The sequence below is a fragment of the Pelodiscus sinensis genome, chromosome 5, assembly GCF_049634645.1.
Source record: "Pelodiscus sinensis isolate JC-2024 chromosome 5, ASM4963464v1, whole genome shotgun sequence".
NCBI lineage: Eukaryota > Metazoa > Chordata > Testudines > Trionychidae > Pelodiscus > Pelodiscus sinensis.
Window position 1 is genome coordinate 113,767,709 of NC_134715.1, and position 19,870 is coordinate 113,787,578.

At 40.2% G+C, this 19,870-nt stretch overlaps 1 protein-coding gene across 10 annotated transcripts in view; it reads left to right on the top strand.

The window, feature by feature from the left end:
• SORCS2 (sortilin related VPS10 domain containing receptor 2) overlaps positions 1-19,870 on the top strand; it is a 929,896-nt gene that overhangs the window by 886,717 nt on the left and 23,309 nt on the right. For all 10 annotated transcript variants that reach the window (XR_012904391.1, XM_075930787.1, XM_075930782.1 and 7 more), the window contains 7 exons: positions 1,936-2,056; positions 3,967-4,100; positions 4,859-4,987; positions 7,315-7,486; positions 13,045-13,231; positions 15,923-16,056; positions 18,044-18,167. Coding sequence is in view for 9 of the 10 variants with exons in the window: in XM_075930787.1 (XP_075786902.1) it covers positions 1,936-2,056; positions 3,967-4,100; positions 4,859-4,987; positions 7,315-7,486; positions 13,045-13,231; positions 15,923-16,056; positions 18,044-18,167 (1,001 nt within the window). In the remaining variant the exon portion in view is untranslated. The remainder of the gene's footprint in view (positions 1-1,935; positions 2,057-3,966; positions 4,101-4,858; positions 4,988-7,314; positions 7,487-13,044; positions 13,232-15,922; positions 16,057-18,043; positions 18,168-19,870) is intronic.

A 19,870-nucleotide genomic window follows, 5' to 3' on the forward strand; every position in this document is an offset into this window, starting at 1 on the left:
CTGGCACTTTCACAGCAATTCAGAGGGGCTTGGGACTCTGACCAGTGGCAGCCGCTGGGAGCTCTGGGCCCCTTTGCATCAATGGGCCCATGACAGCTGCTCCCATTGCCCCACATCCCCCCATTGGCAGGCCTGTCTCAAGAAAATGAAAATATGAATAAATTGAGAAGTTCCATAATGCCCAGTTGATCAACCGCTTAGGAAGGAGTCACAGAGGCAGATAACTGCATTAGCAAACCGCAAAGTCTGCTTTATTTTAGTACCTTGTGTGAAAAAAGGCACCAACATTTTTTAGACTTTGTATATGCATCTAACTCGGAGCCACTCTGCTTGTTTGTAGGAAATAGGACAGAAGACAGGTCATCTAACTGCTCAAATCACAGCTCTGAAAAGTAAAATAGGCAACTGGAGGAATGTATGTTTCTGTTTTGTGAAGGACTTCAGTATTTGGCCATGAGACACTTCTATCCCCTTCATGTGTAACAGCATTGTTTTCCATGAGTATGCACAACTCTATGCAGTGTAACTGCATGGGCAGTGTTCCTTGGGCAAAATCCACATCTCTGCACTGGGCCTGAATAGCAACCATGGCATGGGTGAAGAAAAAACAAATCCTCCTCAAATCTTTAATCTGTGGAGCTATTCCACAACCCCTACTGGAGCCTTCAGACCTTTGCGCCCATAATCTGCAGCAGCAATCCAAATGCAATGTTTCCGTCCTAGATCCACCATTCCCCCATCATTGTTCCTGATTTAATTCTTCTACCTTTTCTTAGGGCTGTAGGATAGAAAACCAGATGTAATGAAATTCTGCAGTGCCCAAAAAATGAAGGCCCCAAATCCTCCCATCTTCAGCTTGCCTCATGGTTCTACTGTGGACTTGACCAAACTTATGAGCATAACAAAAAGAGTAAAGTAGTTGGGGATGCTGCTAGATCCTGGAATAGGGGCTCTGTGAAAGCACTGAACCTTAACTTTTCACTTCAGATTCTCACTGAAACAAATTCTTTGACACTTAAGCCACATGAGATTGTGAATGAGGTCCCAATTCAAAGCACAAATATAGCTAACTTTTACCCAAATAGATAATACTTTTACTAGTTTTGTTTTAGAAATAAATGGCCTCACTTTGGAATTCATTACTGAATGGTAAGCACAAGCCAGTTTTTAAACTTTAATTAAGTTCCCATTTTTCTCAGAAGGAGATAAACTATTTTGGACTGTCTTCTGCAGCTTATGGGGATACTGAGCCTTAGATATAACTCTTTAGGAACAGGAGTCAGAATTTCCTCATGCAATGCACTGACAAAAAATAATTATAAACAGGAGTACATGCCTCACCTTTATCCTAAATCTAAGAATACATTACAAAACATTAACTAATTAAACATCACAAAATCCCTGTGAGGTGGGTTATTGCTAATATTGCCATTTTGTAGGTAGGTAAGGTAAAATACAGACAGACTGAGTAATTTGCATCAGTCACATAATGGTGTAGTTGGAAATTGAACTCACCAGTGCTGACTCCCATTCCACTACTTTAATGACTAACACTCATTCTCACTCATCTTATTGCAGTCACTCAAAATGCCTACTGGAAGGGAATAATAATCTAAAATGCCAGGCCCTCATTCAAATCATGTATATTTCTACCTTAATCCCAAAATAGTTTATTGTAAAATAATAGTTTTGTAATAAATGAGTAGTATATGATTTCTTAAGATTCTGTAGACAACTGGCAGATGTTTGCGCGCTGTAGAGATCTCCTGGAAACTAGTATCAAGGGGGGAGCAGATAAATTAAGAAGCAGTAATTTTATTTTCAGCAGAGGGCACTATAAATAAAGGAGGAAAGTGAATATAATTAATAATTGGAAATCTGTAAAGTATGGCATTGCTTTTCCAAAGGGTTTTAACTTTTGTTCTTTTTGTTCAGAGTCTTTGGACATATTAGTTATCGTTCAGACTGGGAGCTGGTGAAAGTAGACTTCAGACCATCTTTCCCCAGGGAGTGCACTGAAGATGACTATGAATCTTGGGATCTCACAGATCTACAGGTACTGGGGTACACAAAGATCTTGTGTTAATAATACATCGTGTTTATGTAATACTTTGATAGCCATTTTGTACTGCATAAACATTCATAATGAGTGTGGATTTCAGCACCCAGCTTTGACAGCCCTAGAGTGATATCCGGAAGGATGAAAATAGTCCATTGCTGTTTTTATCAGAGACTTCAGAATGTGTTAGTCATTGTACAGGGGAGAGATTTTTGTGTTTCTTTTATTACCTAAACTGGGCTGGGAAAGGAGGAAGTATATTTAATTACTTGCCACAGTAATAGGTGGTTGTGATGGAGTGTGAAAAGTTAGACACACACTGGAAATTAAAACTCATCTCACTGCTTGAAGCAATTTGAACATGTTCTGTCAACTATTCAACCATGAACTGTATTCACATGGAAAAAAATAGAAGTAAAACCAGAAATAATGTAGAATCTCAGTGGACTAATCATGTATTTGAGTCCAATTGATTTGGGCAATACAGTTCTGTACTAATACATTAATGCTATGTTAATCCCAGCATCCTGGCAAAATTCAATTTTGAGCAACTACATTCTCTGTATTATTCTCTTTACAGTGTAGTGTTTGTCTAGATCACTTTGTGATCTTTTTGGATAAAATGACATATATCCCTGTTTGTCATGATAGTCACTGCCACTATTATTTTTATTTTCTTCCTAGTGAATTTATTCCCTTTTCTCTGTGCCTCTTCTTTATCTGCCATTTTGTTTTATTCCAACCAAACTTAGTGCTCATCCACTATATACATTATCACTACTGATATGCTCTTCCTCCCCTGGGGCATGCTAAATATGTTCTTAGAATGTAACATAGCCCCTCACTTTAACAAAAAAAAGTAAACTGAAACACTGGAATTACTCCTTTCTGTGGAGTTTCAAAAACTGGAAACTACTGGAATGATTTGAAAAATTGAGGGAAGTATTTAAAAATACCAATGTACCAGTACAGTAAGTGTATAAGTGACCATTCTCGAGGCGAGGCAAAAGTATCTAAGCTGTGCATATAACTGGAGAATTAGGGCCACAATTACACATACATTTTAATTCATATTCTTAGACTTCTGCCCCTTAAAAAATATATCTCAGTGTCTGGAGAAGATTACTCTGTTTTACATATTTATATGGTGAGTGATCCAGATAGTGTTCTAATAAAAAGCAAATGTTATTAATTTTAGTGCATCAAAAGTGTGTATAAAACTGTGCAGTTGCTGAACTATGCTACAGAAATAAATCACAGCCTCAAACAATTAACCACTATTGCTGTTCTTATTATTTATTTGTAATACAAAAATAGCACCTGAAGAGCAAAGTGAGATGTGAACTTCATGGTGATAGGGAGCTGTACAAGCTTATAGTGAGAGACAATCCCTGTCCTGAGGAGTTTAAAGTCTAACTAGGCAAGATATAGAGGACAGAAGGGAAAAAGTATTATCCCTATTTTACATATAAAATGAGGCTCAGAGAGATTAACGAAAAGTGACAAGATTTCAGTAGCCTTTGTTTTTGAGTGCCTAACTTGAGACCTCTAAAATGGACTTTTTTTACAGAAAGTGTGAAGTTAAATGCCAATTCAAGAAACCAGGTCCTTTTGGTGTCTCACATCTGGCACCACAAATCAAGACACTCAAAATCACTTGGCACTTTAAAAGTCTTCACATAAATGCCTTGCCAGAGTTCACCCAGAAGCCTGTTACAGAGTCAAGAATTAAACCAAGATTTCCTGAACCTGATTCCAGTGCCTTAGTCACAAGACCAGCCTTTCTCTGACTACAGTCTTAAGTCACAAGTGGGAGGAGTTTATGACAAAAGTACAATTTGGACAAACATTGAAAATCAAAATTTCTCATAGCTTTGGTTTTTACACTCCTATGCTTTAATGTTCAGGGTAATCGCTGCATCATGGGTCAGCAGAGAAGTTTTCGGAAGAGGAAGATTTCATCTTGGTGCATTAAAGGGAGGAGTTTCACATCTGCACTCTCATCCAAAGTTTGCGAGTGTGCAAACTCTGATTTCTTATGGTGAGCCTTTCAATGGATTTTTTTCAGGATTATCCTAAAAGATGAAGTATGGGAAGTTTGCTCCCCTTCCCCACTTTCCTAAACTGAAAACAACAATAAAACATCTCAGCAAAATCTGAATGAGACGTTGTTTTCCAAAATGTTACATCTGTTCCTATTTAAAAGGCAAAATTACCTCAATAATTCTATTACTATTTATGCCAGTGTGTTTTTCAAGCAGTTATATAGAATGTCATAGTGTGGCAGAAATGTGCAGAACTATTGTTGTTTGTGCAGAAGCTGTGAAGTTTCTTCTGAAACATAGAATCACAAAAGCATTAACATTTTTGAAGTAAGGTGGGGGGTTTCCCCCCACATGACTAGACAAGTGTTGATGTGTTACTCTGGTGAACTCCCATGGAGGAAAACTTGAATGATGATCAGAGGATTTGACTTATTGTATTTAATACATATCCTTCCTAGTTATGAATGAAATGGAGGAGAAAAAGTTGTATAAAACCCCTGTAAAAAACTGAACTGCCGATAGAGAGAATTGTATGCAACTCATTTCACAAAACTTTTGGGGCCCATTTCTGCAGTCATGTATATATGATTCCCTTTGAAATCACTCTGAAGGCAGAATTGGACTCAACATGATGTGTTGTCTTGGTATGAGGAAATATTTAAAAATAGGCTCTCCCTAACCTCTGTTCACCCACCAAAAACAGATTTACTAATAAAGCAGGGGAGCTAACAGATTAATTGGGTTTGTTTTGCAGTGATTATGGATTTGAACGTTCAGCACCTCTGCAATCAGAATCTAGCAAATGCTTTGCTAACTTTTGGTTTAACCCAGAATCGCCCCCTGAAGACTGTGTATTAGGGCAGGCCTATGCAAGCAGCACAGGGTAAGTATTTGATATTTTACCAGCATTCAGGAGTGAGAGCACTCCAGCAAAGAAAATTGAGGGAAGGGCTAGAGCTTGCAGTAAGAGCCAGGGCACAGTCAGCTTGAATGTGTTTAATACTAATAGAGTGTCCTTTAGATAATATACCCTGGATAATATACCCTGATCTTTTTAAAATTTTTCTTTAAAAAATGTGAAAGCAAAAACATCAATCGTGCAAAACATGGTCAAACCCTAAGTGTCCATAAATCTTGTCAAGCTCCAAAAAAACATAAAATAGGCTTTGAAAATAGAGATTTTGAGCTTTTTTTTCTTCATTTATTTTGTAGTATATAATCTTTTAGAGATGTGATCAGCTTTACAGACCCCACACAGTGACAAAGGAGTGAAGGATCAGTATTGGGACAAGAGGGCCCACCTCTCAGCAGGTGCAGAGCCTATTCCAAATGGAGGATCTACTCAAAAGGAGACTCAGGCAGTCAGGGAGAGTTAAGGAAAGGCAATCCAAAGGGAGAAAGCCAGTTTGCAGGTTCTGAGGACAAAGTAACTCACAGGAGAGGTTCTGGGTAAGACCAAACTGGAAAGAAAGCAATCTGACCTTTACCCCTCCCTTGACTCCCTGCTGAAGGAGAATAGTAGGACCCTTGGAAGAGAGCTAGGGAATGCTCAGTTGATGGACTGAGCTGCTGTGACTGACTGGGAACTCCTGCTGGGAAACGTGGGCTATAACCCAAACTAAAGAGAACAAAGAGATAGGAAGCAGCGCAGGGGCACCAGAAGAGGCAACTGAGGGATTCCACAGCTCTCCACCTCAGGCTCTAGCCTGGGACCCCCTGAAGACAAAGTGCCTGGGCCCCCAATAGCCCTTCCTTCCCCTTAGCTCTCCAGTTGGTTTAGGAGAAATCTGAGGTACTGGGGAATTGATGGACTGGCTGCAGAGTGAAACCCCACTGCAAGCTGTAAGAATTGTTGAGCCAGGGCCTGCCTATTAGGACTGCTGGTTTCTGAGGCTGTCTAGACTACGGGGGTTTTCCGGGATACCAGAAGTAAACTGAACTGTAAAAACTCTGCCACATCCAGGGAACGCGTCTGCTCTTCGACTTTTTTTTTTGTGGAAGAGCAGACGTGCTCTTTTGGAAGCCCTGTCTTCCTCCTCCCACGAGGAAGAAGGGCTCTTCTGAAAGAGGGTTTTTTCCAAAATTTGGCCCAGTGTAGAAGGGCCAAATTTCAGAAAAGCCTCTTCTGAAAAAGCTATCGAAAAAAGGTACGCAAATTGCAGAACGCCATGTAGCCGCCCTTGTCATACTATCCTGCAGAGCCCCCGATGGTACCCCGGGCTTTTTCCGATAAAGCCCCGTAATGTAGACACAGCCTGAATGAAGCCTGCTGCTGGAGTCGCTTTTCTTTACAATGCTAAGAGTTAGAAAGTTACTTTAAAAAAAATGTGAAAGCTCAGATTCTTAAATAACCTGGAGCGGGCACTTTCAAGAAAGCGGCAATCATGAAGAGACTAGTGAAAAATCACTGTCAGCAAGAGTGCACGGCTTCCCCTTTGTCTCCTGCATGTACCCCTAAATGCTGTCTTTTCAGTGTCAGTGTTGCTGCTACTCCCTGGTCCAGCACCCTCGGAAACTGACTGGTCCTGGATGGGGGATTTTGCTAGACCAGGGGAGGTCATACCTGGCCCCTCTGCTACCACCACTATCCCCCCAATCCTGGACCGGCTGCTCGATGGGTCCCCCCCCCCTTGCCCTGGGCCTGCTGTCCCACCAGTCAGTTCCTGCACCTCCCCTTGATTGCCACAACAGCCCAGCTTCCAGCACACCAGGCTCCTATTCCCATTGGCAACCCACTGCTAGCAACCCACTATCCTGTTAGCCTGCTGGGCTTTTATCCACCAGCTCCTCACTGGGACTCTTTGGTCCTGGAAAATCTGTGGTCCTGCCAGGCCATGGATGTTGCTGGACCAGAGAATCTCAGTTTACAGAGGTTCAACCTGTATTACTAATAACCAGCTTCTTACAGAGCCTGTGAAGGAGCACGTGAATGTACTCCTGATAGAACAGCACATGAGGGAGATGCAGCATAGAAATAACAGTCCTCAAAGGCCCAAATTAAACAATCAGAAAAGAGAGAGAAATAGTCTTTTTCTAAATTATTTTCTGCAGAAGCCGTTTGACCTGATTTCCCTCTGATCTTTGGAACATTGACCAGCTCCCTTTAGAACTGAATTGCCATGTAGTAGCCATTGTTATACTATCCTGCCCCCCAGTGGTACCCAGGCTATTTTCCAGCCCTGTGTGCTCACCGCTCACTGTTTTATACAGGTACAGGAAAGTGGTGTCTAATGTATGTGAAGGTGGTGTCGACTTGCAGCAGAACTTAGCCCAGCACATGTGTCCACTGATTGCTCCCAAAAGACTGTTGATCAGCATCAAAGGAGAGAGCCTGGCTGTTAAACCTGGAGAAGACGTCACCTTTGTAGTGTCACAAGAGCAGGTAACAAAGAACTTCCACCTCTGAAAAATGGCGGTGCTGGTTTTGGAATTATCTTGAGGCATTTCAGTCATTTCTATCCTCTCTGGCTGATGGGTGAACTGGGATTAGCTCATGGCTTAGAAACAGGAGCACAAACCTTACTGTTGCTCTGTGCATTTACCAAATAGAAATATTCATTGAGCTACACAAATGACAGCTCAATCTAAGAAACTGGGTTCATCCCCACAGAAGCAATTTTTCTCCCCTTTTCCTTAAAGACATCATTAACCTTGAAATCCATGATACATGAGTTAAGCGTCAACTCCCTTGGTCTGCTTTGAATATTTCAGTCTTTAGTGTTAGAGAGGAGTCCAGTGAGATGTAAAGAAATTGTACTTAAATCATGTGAAAAAAGGAGTACAGACAACATTAATATAGATAAATGTTCAGCCTCAGTGAAGGAATTGGGGGGTGGGCAGGTTTGATGAAGTCAAGGAGCCTGAAGTAATTCCATGCATTTCAGCAAGGCAGTTGATAAAACTTGCATCACAGATTCCTTCTGGCCTGCAGATGGGGATTAGCTATCATCCTGGATTTTCAAAAGGGTTCAGCACCCACGTAAGTGTTACATGGAAGCTGCGAGTGCATCTGAACTTTATTTCAGTGCCTGAAATGGGAACTTGTATCTCTTTTAAACATCTGGCCCCATTTGTGGGTACTGAGCACCTAAAAATCTGTCCCTGAGCTTTTTTAATCTCACCTCTCAAAAAAGTGAATCACATCTTCTTAGTAATTGGGTAAAACACAAAATAAAATCACTGGGTAGCAAAGAATAATGATATCTACTATGTGCAGTCCTTATTGACAGATTATCCTGTGTTTACTGAAAGAGGCAATATCTTAATGGCACGACCACACTCTAAGAGTCAGATCTGTTAAGTCTGTGGTTCTTAACACTCATGAAGGGCCAGATTCTGCCAGGTTGAGTACTGTTATACTCTGTCACTAATCCCATTGATTTCAAAGAGTCTGAAAAAAAAATTCATGCATTTCAGTAGGCCTGCATGATTCATTCCTGCAGAGGCCAGTGGGAATACTTGCCAAATAAGTTACTACTTAATAGGTGGCAGAATCTGGTTCTACAAAATTATTGGACTGAATTATGCTAAGGTCAGATAGAGCTCCATTTGTTTTCCTAATTCTCTGTGCTGTCACCATTTCATTATTAGTAAAGAGACATTACTTGATTATAATCTGAGGGCTCAGTGATTTATCATTTCTGTTAGGTGTGATGAGGCATCTACAATTTTTTTTTGTTGAAGTGGGAATTCTGAAACTTGAATGTGTTTCTCTGTCACCTGATAGAACAGCTAAAGCCATACAAAGATGCTAAAGGTCACAAATAGTATTCTATCCCTCTTTATTAGTGATCACTATACATAATATTCTGAACTGTAAGTTTCCTTTAAAAAAAATAATTTGCTGCCCCCTACGGCTGAATCCATAAATTTGTAACATTAGAAACAGAAGGTAAGTTTTGCACAAGGGATCAATTAGTGAGCTAAATGGGTATTTCCACTAACACCAAAGAGATGTAGTACTGTATCTATTGTCACGCAGTATTAGTGTATTGCTGCATGAATGCTGGTTATTAGTTTCACAGGAGCAAGGGCTTTGATTCACTTGTGTTTGTCTGGGTGTTACATTACCGAGTTTATAAATAACAAGAAGAAAATAAGGTGACCCGGGCTCTGTTTACTCAGTCAACAAAATGTATGACTAAACAATGTCAAGAAAATCGCCTATTTTCAGAAGAATTATGTCAATATTTCCAAGTTCTATTTAATTTAGCTGTGTGTTCCCCTTTTGTTATCAAACCATTATCTAACTATTTTGGAGAATGACATCAGAGCTTTGAAAACAAGAGAGCTGTTAAAAAGTATTACAGTAGGAAGGGCGCTGTGAGAGCAAACATTCATTAAAACTCAGATCTGGTTCATTAAAACTCAGATCTGGTTCACAACATAAAGCATTACCCCTGTTCCCACAGAAGAGAGTACTCAGGTGCTTTGCTAGCATGAGAAAGCAAGCAAGTAGTATTTTCATTTTAATGTCACCTAAAGGAATTGCTCTTATGAGCAGACAGCTAACTTATCTCCTTTGCTTAAACTCTAAGGCTACATCTACAACTACGGCCGTTTTTGTGCAAAAACCCACGGAGCGTCCACACCTCAAGCACATTTTTGCGCAAGTAAATTTATAGTAAATCAAAAGAACAGAGGGGTTTTTGTGGTTTAGGTATTCCTCTTTCTACGAGGAATAACTCCTTTTTGTGCAAGAGTTCTTGCACAAAAAGGTGTATGTGGACGGGCAACAGGGGTTTTTTGTGCAAAAAGCCAGTCAAAAAAAGCATGGGTGCTCTGGGGGCTAATAGCAATCAGAGCTTTTTTTCGAGAGAGCGTCCATGCAGTCTGGACTCTCTCTTGAGCAAAAGTGCATCACTTTTGCGATTTGCTTTTGTAATGTGGATGCACTCTCGCACATGATGACGTTTTTGCGGAAGATCTCTTCCGCAAAAAGCTTCTTGTGCAAGAAGCCTACAGTGTAGACATAGTCTAAGGGTATGTCTGTACTGCAGAGTTTTTCCAGAAAAACTACACTTGCGTGCACACTGCAATTGCGTTCTTTCAGCAGAATGTCGAAAACACAGGAGTTTTTCTGACAGCTGTAAACCTCTTTCTATGAGGAGGAAGCCTTTTTTCTGAAAGAGCTCTTTTGGGAAAAGGCATGTGTGGACGGGGAATAGGCTTTTTTTTTTCAAAAGAAGAGGCCTCCAGGAAAAAGCACAGGTGGCCTAATGGCCACTCTGTCCATAGTAATCACAACTTTAATGCGAGATAGCATCCAATCAATGTAGATGTCTTTCAAAAAAGCAGATCGCTTTTTCAATGCACTTTTACTATGTGGACACTCTTTTTTGAAAAGTTTTTCCAGAAGATCTCTTCTGGAAAAGCTTCTTCTGAAAGAAACCTTCAGTCTAGACGTAGCCTAACATGGTACAGGCAGTCCCTGGGTTATGTACAAGATAGGGACTGTAGGTTTGTTCTTAAGTTGAATCTGTATGTAAGTCGGAACTGGCGTCAGCCGCTGCTGAAACTGATCAGTTTCAACCGCGGCTGAATCTGGACGCCAGTTCTGACTTACATACAGATTCAACTTAAGAAACCCAGGCATCCCCAAGTCAGCTGCTGCTGAAACTGATCAGCGGCTGATTCCAGGAAGCCTGGGGCAGAGCAACTCGGCTGACTTGGGGACGCCTGGGGCAGAGCAGCTGGGGTGCTGCTGGGTTGCTCCAGTAGCGCGGCTCCTCGGCGCTACTGGAGCAACCCAGCAGCACCCCAGCTGCTCTGCCCCAGGCGTCCTGATTCAGCCGCTGCTGAAACTGACCAGCAGCGGCTGAATCAGGACACCTGGGGCAGAGCAGCTGGGGTGCTGCTGGGTTGGTCCGGAGCGGCGCTGCGGGACCAACCCGGCAGCCCCCAGCTGCTCTACCCCAGGGGTAGGCAAGAAAAGCCTGGTCTGCTGGGAGGGGGGCACTAGCTGTATCCCCTCCCCCACCAGCAGACCAGGGAGACGGGGGTGGCGGGACCGCCCAAGTCCTCCACGGCTTTGCTCTGTCTCCCTGGTCTGCTGACCTAGGAGACGCAGAGCAAAGCCGCAGAGCACGCGTGCAGTGGGACAGTCCAGGCGCGCCACGGCTGTCCCACTGCTGGCATGCTCCGAGGCTTTGCTCTCTGTCTCCCTGGTCTGCAGGGAGACGGAGAGCAAAGACGCGGAGCACGCCCGCAGCGGGACAGCACAGGCGCGCTTGCGCTGTGCTGCTGCGGGCGTGCTCCGCGGCTTTTCTCCTGTCCCCCATGTCTGCTGCGGGAGTCCAGCAAAGCCGCTGTACCCTCCCAGCAGACCAGGGACACCCGAGCAAAGCCGCCGCCTGGGCGGCTTTGCTCGTTTGCCCGGGAGCAAAGCCGCCCAGGCGGCGGGACCCCCGACACCTGGGTGGCTTTGCTCCTGTCCCCCTGGTCTGCTGGGGGGGTCCAGCAAAGCCGCTGGACCTCCCCCCCCCAGCAGACTAGGGAGACCGGGAAAAGCTTTTCTCGCCCCTGAGGACACGGGTGGCGACCCGCCGCCCGTGAGCACCGGGGCAAGAAAAGCCCCGTTCGTAAGTTCGGGGACTGCCTGTATTGTCGTCTTTACTAAATTCCACCCACCTTCATTCAAAGACAAGGGTAATTTGAAGAAAATATTCCCAGCAGAGGAATATGCAAGGTACTTGTGGGTGATGCATCCTGGAGGCATTTGAGAACTATGCAGGATCTTTATTGTAAGCATTCTTTCACATTGTGAACATTTTTTTTTCCTTTTGTATGACAAAACTGAAAAAAATCTGCCAAACGGCAGTATTAAAAATGTTTTCCTCACCTTAGTAATGCAAGGATCTGAAAAATCTTGTCTGCTGTTGCTCCTTCGATCTGTTAATATCATGTTTTGGACATAAGTTTTGTTTGAAGTATGACTTTTTCAGAGAGTGGCCTAGGTGGAAATGGGATAATGAAACTGAAGATTTCAGGGTCATTTGAGAGGTGATAACGTGATTTTTTGAATGCTGTGATCCTTTTACAGTCATATAATTATTCTAATTAATTGTTAGGTGACCAGTTGCATGATTGTTTTTCCTAGATGCAGTCAGAAATTGTACATTGACTGCCATAGGCCATGTACTGCTGATTGCTAATGGAGAGTCTCCTTAAGCTCCCACCATGTGGCTTTGTCCAGATGGAAGAATATGAATTCTATACTCACTGTCATGAATATCCATGCTGTGTTGCTCAGTGACCATGTAAAGTTATAAGTGATTATGGGTTTTTGTTTTTTGTTTTTTCTTCAGTGTACCACACCATTAAATCTCCATCATGCCAATATTTTAGGCATGACTTTAAAAAGACAGTGTAATTTCTGTAAGCACTGTGAAGAGCAACAATGAATAATAAATTATAGAAAATGGCTAAGGTGGTGTAAATGCTATGCTAGCTACAGTGATACTGTGTTAATTATTGCATGTTAACACTACACTGCCGATCATGCATACTCAAGTGGGTTTTCGCTAACACAATGGACAGGGTTTATTTAAGAGGACAGGGTTTAAGAGTCCTAGATAAGGTCAAAGAATACTTGTGCTTTGCACAATCATGTTGATCATATCCAGAAGATATATTATGTGTAGCATAATATAGTTGAAACCTGGTGACTAATCTGGAATATTTTATCCTAATTAAACTGGAACTGTGTTATAAATAAGGGAATATTGACACGCACGTGCCAACGCCACCACCATGTGTCCAAAGCTCTGTGAAGCAGGGATTGTATCTCTGTTCTGTATTTCTACAATACCTAGAATAATGGGTCCCTGGTTCATTTCTGGGACTTCTAGGCACTAACGCATGCCAATAAGAAGTAGCAATGTGTGTGGTTTCTTTGAGTCTGGGCTCTTCAGAACATCTCTGATCTATTTCTTCCACTAGGGAGATACTCTGAATACCAAGTACCAGGTGGACCTTGGCGATGGTTTTAAGGCAATGTACATGAACCTCACAATGACAGGGGAACCTATTCGTCACCATTATGAGAACCCTGGGATTTACCGTGTCTCAGTCAGGGCTGAGAATGTTGCCGGGCATGAGGAGGCTGTGGTGTTTGTTCAAGTTAATTGTAAGTTATGCTGATTTGTTTTTCTCTGGTGTCACTTTTGCAGCTTCATAACAAATTGATGATAGCTACAGAGCTGTGATTTCGAGAGGAAATTATATTAAAGATACTACCACTAATATACATTATTTATTTGCTTGTGCACTGGCCGCACATGGTTAATGCAGATAATTGCAAATGGGGGAGCACGTTACTAAAGCAAAAGGAGACTTTACTTCATAGGGAAGTATGGTCTAGTGGGTAAGGTCAGGGGTTCAAATCTTAGGTCGGACACTAAGTCTCTCTGTGGTTTCAAACATCATGTAAATCTTAGGAAGTGAAAGTTAGTCACCTAAATCCATATTTAGATACCTAAGTATGCGACTTGTTTTTCAGAGGTGCCAGTAAGGATGTCTTCTCTTCCCTGACTTTCAGAAGTCTCATATTCAGAGAAAGGGGAGCAGTAGGTGTTTAACTGATTATCTGATTTTCAGAAATGAGAAAGTGAACTAAATCTAGATTTAGTTGCCTATTTTTAGCTACCCAAGTATAGAAATGCTCAGTCCTGTAAATTAACAGTATATTGCAGGGAGATTGTGTAGTACCACATGAAACAGACCATTTATTTTTCTTTTAATTAAAAGCAAAATTAAAAGTGTAAAATAGAATTCAAAGAAAAGGAACAGAAATGCACCAGGAATAGCATGCTCCATCAGAGATTTAATGTACCTCAGTCAACTCATTATTGAAATAAAGAAGGGAGCTCACCCCTGGAACTTCATTTTCCTCCCCCTTCAGAACTCATTACAGCTTCTCCTATGGTTAGGTACGTCAACTAGAAACCTAGAAACAAATCATATGGTCAAAAAAAGCCGGTTCTGTCTCTTGTGTTCTCCAAGTATCAGTTTCATGCTTTGGGGAGTGGGATGGGTTTCCTCCCTCATGAATCCTGGGATCAAATACAAGACAGTAAATGTTGGAGCTTCTGCACAGATTGTAGTGTTTAATGCAAGACACCTGTACTAAACTAAAGGCTCCAGCTACCTGTATTTTAGTGCAAGACAGTGGTTCCAGCTACCCATATTTCCCCTTAAGTTAGCCCGAGCTTTTCAGGTACAGTATTGCCTAGTAATTCATGCACATGACTAGGAGTAAAGAGACTTGGATTCCATTCTTCCTTCTGCCTTGACCACCTATGTGACCAGTTACAACCATATCTTCCATCCATATACATTAATTGCAAAAACTCCCAGTCAAAGCAAAGGAGCAGGATTAGGCCAATAACTTCTGTGCCTCAGTTTCATTATCTCTTTTTTTCATTATCTATTTTATTTTTTTCTCCACCACAGCGTGAGTTACCCACAGTAGCATAAATTGGAAATGAATGGTAATGATGTAATTAGTGCAACCAGGGTTAGGACAGGCTCAGTCTGGGTTGAAGCTAACGGCACTGATCCCTGGTCTAAACTAGGGAGTTATTTCAAAATAATTCCCCTTATTTCAAAATAACAATCAGAGCATCCACACTACCAAGCCCGTTATTTCGAAATAATGGGTTGGTTATTTTGAAATAACTCCTGCTTTCCACGAGGAATAATGCGAATTTCAAAATAGTTATTTAAAATTAGCAATAGTGTGGACGCTCCGGTGCCACTATTTTGAAATAACTGCTTCCCAGCATCATTCAGAGTAATTACTCACCAGTGCTTCCTGGGGCTCTAAGTAGAGGTAGCGCGTTCACATTAACGGCGCCTACCTCGGACTAATTTTAAGGCTTCCCCATGGCGTGGACACGCTCTTTTGAAATTTCAGGAGTTATTATTTTGAAATAAGGTATTTCAAAATAATTTTCTAGTGTAGACATGCCCTGAATGACAAAGATGTAAAGGACAGTGAGAAATTATTGGATAAGTTCATTATACATAATGACTTAACTGATGTTTGTACTAGATTTTGGGTTTCTGAAATGGAAGGAGCAATATAAGTTTAAAAAAATAGTGTTAAAAGCCTCCAGGTGCCTTCTATAAAGACTTAGTTTCAATAATATTATTTTAATAAATATTTTATGAAGCAAAATATAAGAACCCGATAAAGATATTTCAAAGTGTTGCAGGTTTTGTACACTGCCTGAAAATCTTATAGCTGCAGCTATCAACTACCTAGTTAAAACTTCAGAAAGGAACAAACTTACTCTAGTACATGTTTAATGTACAGAAGTTATCCATTTTAATTGGCAAATGAATTAGCTTTTAATGGACACATTTTTACAGCATATATTAATTGGACATTATGTTGACTATTAGACTGGTTGATTGGTGATATTTTATAATGAAATTAAACAGTTGGCATCATTCTTTTGAGATATTGCCTGGTAAATATCACAGGCCTGATAAGAATTTCCATCAATTTTATCTTTGATTCCTTTTCTTTCCCATTTTTTTTAAACTGGGCTAAATTTACTTGTCTTCTATATTAAACGTGCAGCAGGTAGACACCCACAAGTACACCAATAAATCACATTGATCTGAATTTTTATTTGTGGCCTCTTTTGTTTAATTAAAATGTTCAGAACATGCCTTTAACAACTTTCACTGATGAATGCAGAGAACAGGGAAGGAGAAAAGTAAGTTCAGGACTTTGTTCTGTGCAGGTGAGACTCCTGCAGAATTGCTGAACAAGATTCTTGGTTAATGGCCTTTTTGGAACTCTATTCAGCTCCACTGCAGGCTTTACATCTAGAAGTGGTTCCAGTCATTGGGAGAAACCAAGAAGTGAATTTGACAGCCATCATATTGCCCAAGAACCCTAACTTGACAGTCTTCTACTGGTGGATAGGAAACAATCTTCAGGTACACATAGGGTTTCATTGGAGATGGTTTTTCCAGCCTCTCTTCAATAAGGATTATGTCTAACGTGTTTCTTTCAGGAAAATACCCTCATAGAATATATGATATTTTGCAGAATGTCTTCTGTTTTAAACAGTCATTTATACCATCTATTAGATATTATCTTAACCCTATTAAATAATCATGAACTTTCTCTATTGTTTTTCTTTATTGCTATTTTTGATTAATTGTATATAGATTTCCATAGACAAACAAAAGTACAAGAAGATAAATGCCTTGCAGCTTGTATATGTTGCCAAGTACCATACATTTCACAGGATAGCCAAGAGATCGATGCAATTAAGGACTTTTACAGATTGTCAAAGCTGCAAAATCAGACAGTAACCCAGACATAATATATTAGGATGTAATAATAATAATACATAAACAAATAGGCAGAAAAGGGATGCAGAATGTCACAGATATAATAGAGGTTTGGCATTATATGAACCACCTCAGAATTCTTTAACCAAATATATCAAGAAATGGGGTCCAATTTTTTTAAATTTGTCACCGTAATCTATGCCAATAGGCTGTTCTTTCTTTCAGTGCTTACTTAGACAATGTGGGCATAAACATACTCCTCCATTTTTGTAATATCACGCACTTCATAATCATTGTAGCCTACAGGAACCGAAGTCTTTGTGATGGAGTTATATATATATATATATGAGTATGTATATAACCCTAGGGTATAGTTTGTAGCTGAGACTGTTTGCTGAAACCAAGCATTGTACAGTCCAGTAGCATATGCATCAGGCGTCTTTTTCTGTATTACAGTGCTAACAAACTTCAGAGGACAAGGGCTCCATTTTGATCGTCTGGTGTCTATTATTGCTATTTATGTTTGCATCCACATTTCTCATTTAGAATCAGCCTACTTCTTCATAACATTTCCTTTAGCAGAGTCACAATCAGTGTTCCCTCTAAGCTGTGTGGTAACACAGCTTCACAGGTGATTAATCATCCCTGCCCAGGAAGAGGCTCAGTGCTCTGTGCATGACTGGTCAGAGCTCATTAATCTCCTCTGAAGCTGTGCTGGCCTACATAGCTGAGAGGGAACACTGGTCGGAATTATATTGCAGTTCATCACCTTTAAGGAAGCCATGATGTAACACATTTGGAATTGTGGCATCACTGAATTCTGAGAGCTTCTGTTTATGTACAACCAACTTGATCATTAACACAGACAAGAACTGAAATACTGTCATGAAAGATATATTTCTGACAAAGACTGTTGGTGATGCTATATGCTTTACAGTTTGTTATAGAAAGATGAGCTGAAATCTAAAAAGTCAGAAAATAAAAAATTGATCATGTGCCATAGTTCCGGTTATTGGTGGGTAGATCTGTTAGATACATGAATCATAAAACATTAAAAATCTAAATATTTCTACTAGGACAACATTATTCTTTTCTATTCATTTGAGCTCATTGTCTTTTAAAATTATTTTAAAATTTGTGAGTGTAATGTAGTGCTCATAAGAGACTAAGATTACTGCCTGAGAGAGGAATAGTTCAGATGAGCATGATTTTCTTTGCACTTGTGCCATTGCACCATAATCTTGGTGTGCCCCAGTCCATTATGCAAGTATTGGGCCTTTCTTTAGCCCAGAATGCAAATCAGATTATATTGTGTAGTAGATTGATGTGCACAAATATGAACTAAGCACCTAATTCAGCAAGGTACAGAACAGCTCAGGTCCCTTTTGGCATCTTTGCATATTGCAGGTGTGCAATAGAGCATCTGTATGGATCGGGCAATAAAGTCAGGCCACAAAACTAATTTAATCTTAATTGACAGACTCTAAACTAAGGTGTCTAGAAGTAAATGGCCTACACACTGAGGGCCTGACCCAGAGCTCAGTGGTCACTAGTCCTTCATACTCAAAACTTCTTTTATAATTCTTCTGCTCATTCTTTTTTAAAAAAAAAAAATCTTCTATTTTAGCCACTTCTCACTTTGGACAATTTTTTGGTCACAAGATTTGCTGAGACAGGTGAGGTGAGAGTTACAGTGCAGGCCTCCTGTGGGAACTCCATGCTTCAGGATTCCAAAATTGTCCAAGTTTTTGGTAAGATACTTTTACTCCATTATATTTTTTGTCCACTGAATGTACTTCTATATTTTACAATGCAATTAGAGACCAGATACTATTGTGAAATTTTATCTAATGCCATTTTAAACTTCTAAATTTTAGACTCTAGACCAATGATAATGAAATACCATTGAAATCAATGGAGAGAGACTAAGAGAGAATTTGACCTATATCCCTTATAAAAAATGCTACCATATTATTCCAACACACTACAAATATGTTACTATAGAATTTACAGGTTTTTATAATTGTTAAATCATTCTGTTGACCTTACTACAGAAACAACAATGTGGAGAGAAAAGGCATTCAGTGGGGGATATAATTTCAGAATAAAAAACACAAAAGAATTTGCTGTTGTGATAAAACCTTTTTGTTTAATGATTTGGTCATTTCTCTGAGTTTGGATTAGAAAGAACTGCTGAAAAATGTCAAATGACCCCTTAGATAATGTGCTGCATAATATAACAGTTTATTTTGCTGTGCTGTATAATGTGCCGACGAGGCATGATGTACCATGAAAAATGAAATAAGGAAGAGGAAATAGTTAAACTTGTATATTTGCTGTCATATCTAGGTATCTGGGATGTATTATAGGTCTTAGTTTGCTAAGGTTTACAAATACAGAGAGCTAAAATCTTCATATATCTTGGACACATTGAATGATACTTGGCTATTGTCCTAATATTCCAAGCAGACTTTGCCCTTTTTTATTGTGATATGCTTTTTAATATAACATAATGCTAAACAACAGAATTCAAGCTAAATACAGGGCAAGAGGTTTGCAAACCCTCTAACAAATGGATTTCATGAATGCTTGTGACAGCATTTATAAACCCACCAGCCTTTTAGAAAGCTTTAAAAATATTAACCCCATTATCATGGCTTGTAAGCATATTACTTTTCATTATTGCAGCTGCTGTTAGCATTGGCAAATCCTGAGTCAAAACCTACCAGGGCATTGGGTTGAAGAAAATAAAGAAATCCTTAGAAAAAATAAATATAAAAATTTGATTAAATGTCTAAACTGCTTAAGCGATCGTGTCTGGATCATTCATGCATTCCAAAGGATATCTTTATCTGCTTTGCATTAGGTTCTTCAGGTATGCTTCCAAGAAGCCTGTAAGGAGAAAGGAAAGAATAGAGTCCTGTTTTCTTAAGGAACTGTCAATTCATAATATTTCAGTTATTTTTGGATTATATTCATAGAAAGGTTGTGAGTGTGGCTCATTTATCCTTTTTAAACAATGCAGTAGTTAGCGGTTGCCATATCAGTTTTTGTTTATAATTTCACAGCCAGTTTATAGAAAACATAAAGAAGTATTGATTCATTTTGCATTAAAAAAGGAACATGCAATGGGCAAAAACCAAATATTTATAAGAATCAAGTCTATAGGATCATGCCCATTAAAAACAAAAACTTCTGCCTTATCTGTGGAGTTATGTCTTCATGACATATTACTGGAAAGATCATTGAGTGGAGTATATGAAACTTTACTTAACATTTTCCTGATGGCTAGAATATTTAGACCTAAGATGATGCATCAGTGAGGAAAATACAAAAATTTAGTATTGGTCCTAGCTACTTATATTGTAAACTCCTGGGGACAGGAGGTAGGTTTTTATGGGGGGAGGGGCGGGGGAGTTGTTTTTTCCCCCCCAGAGTTACTCTTTTCTGCAAA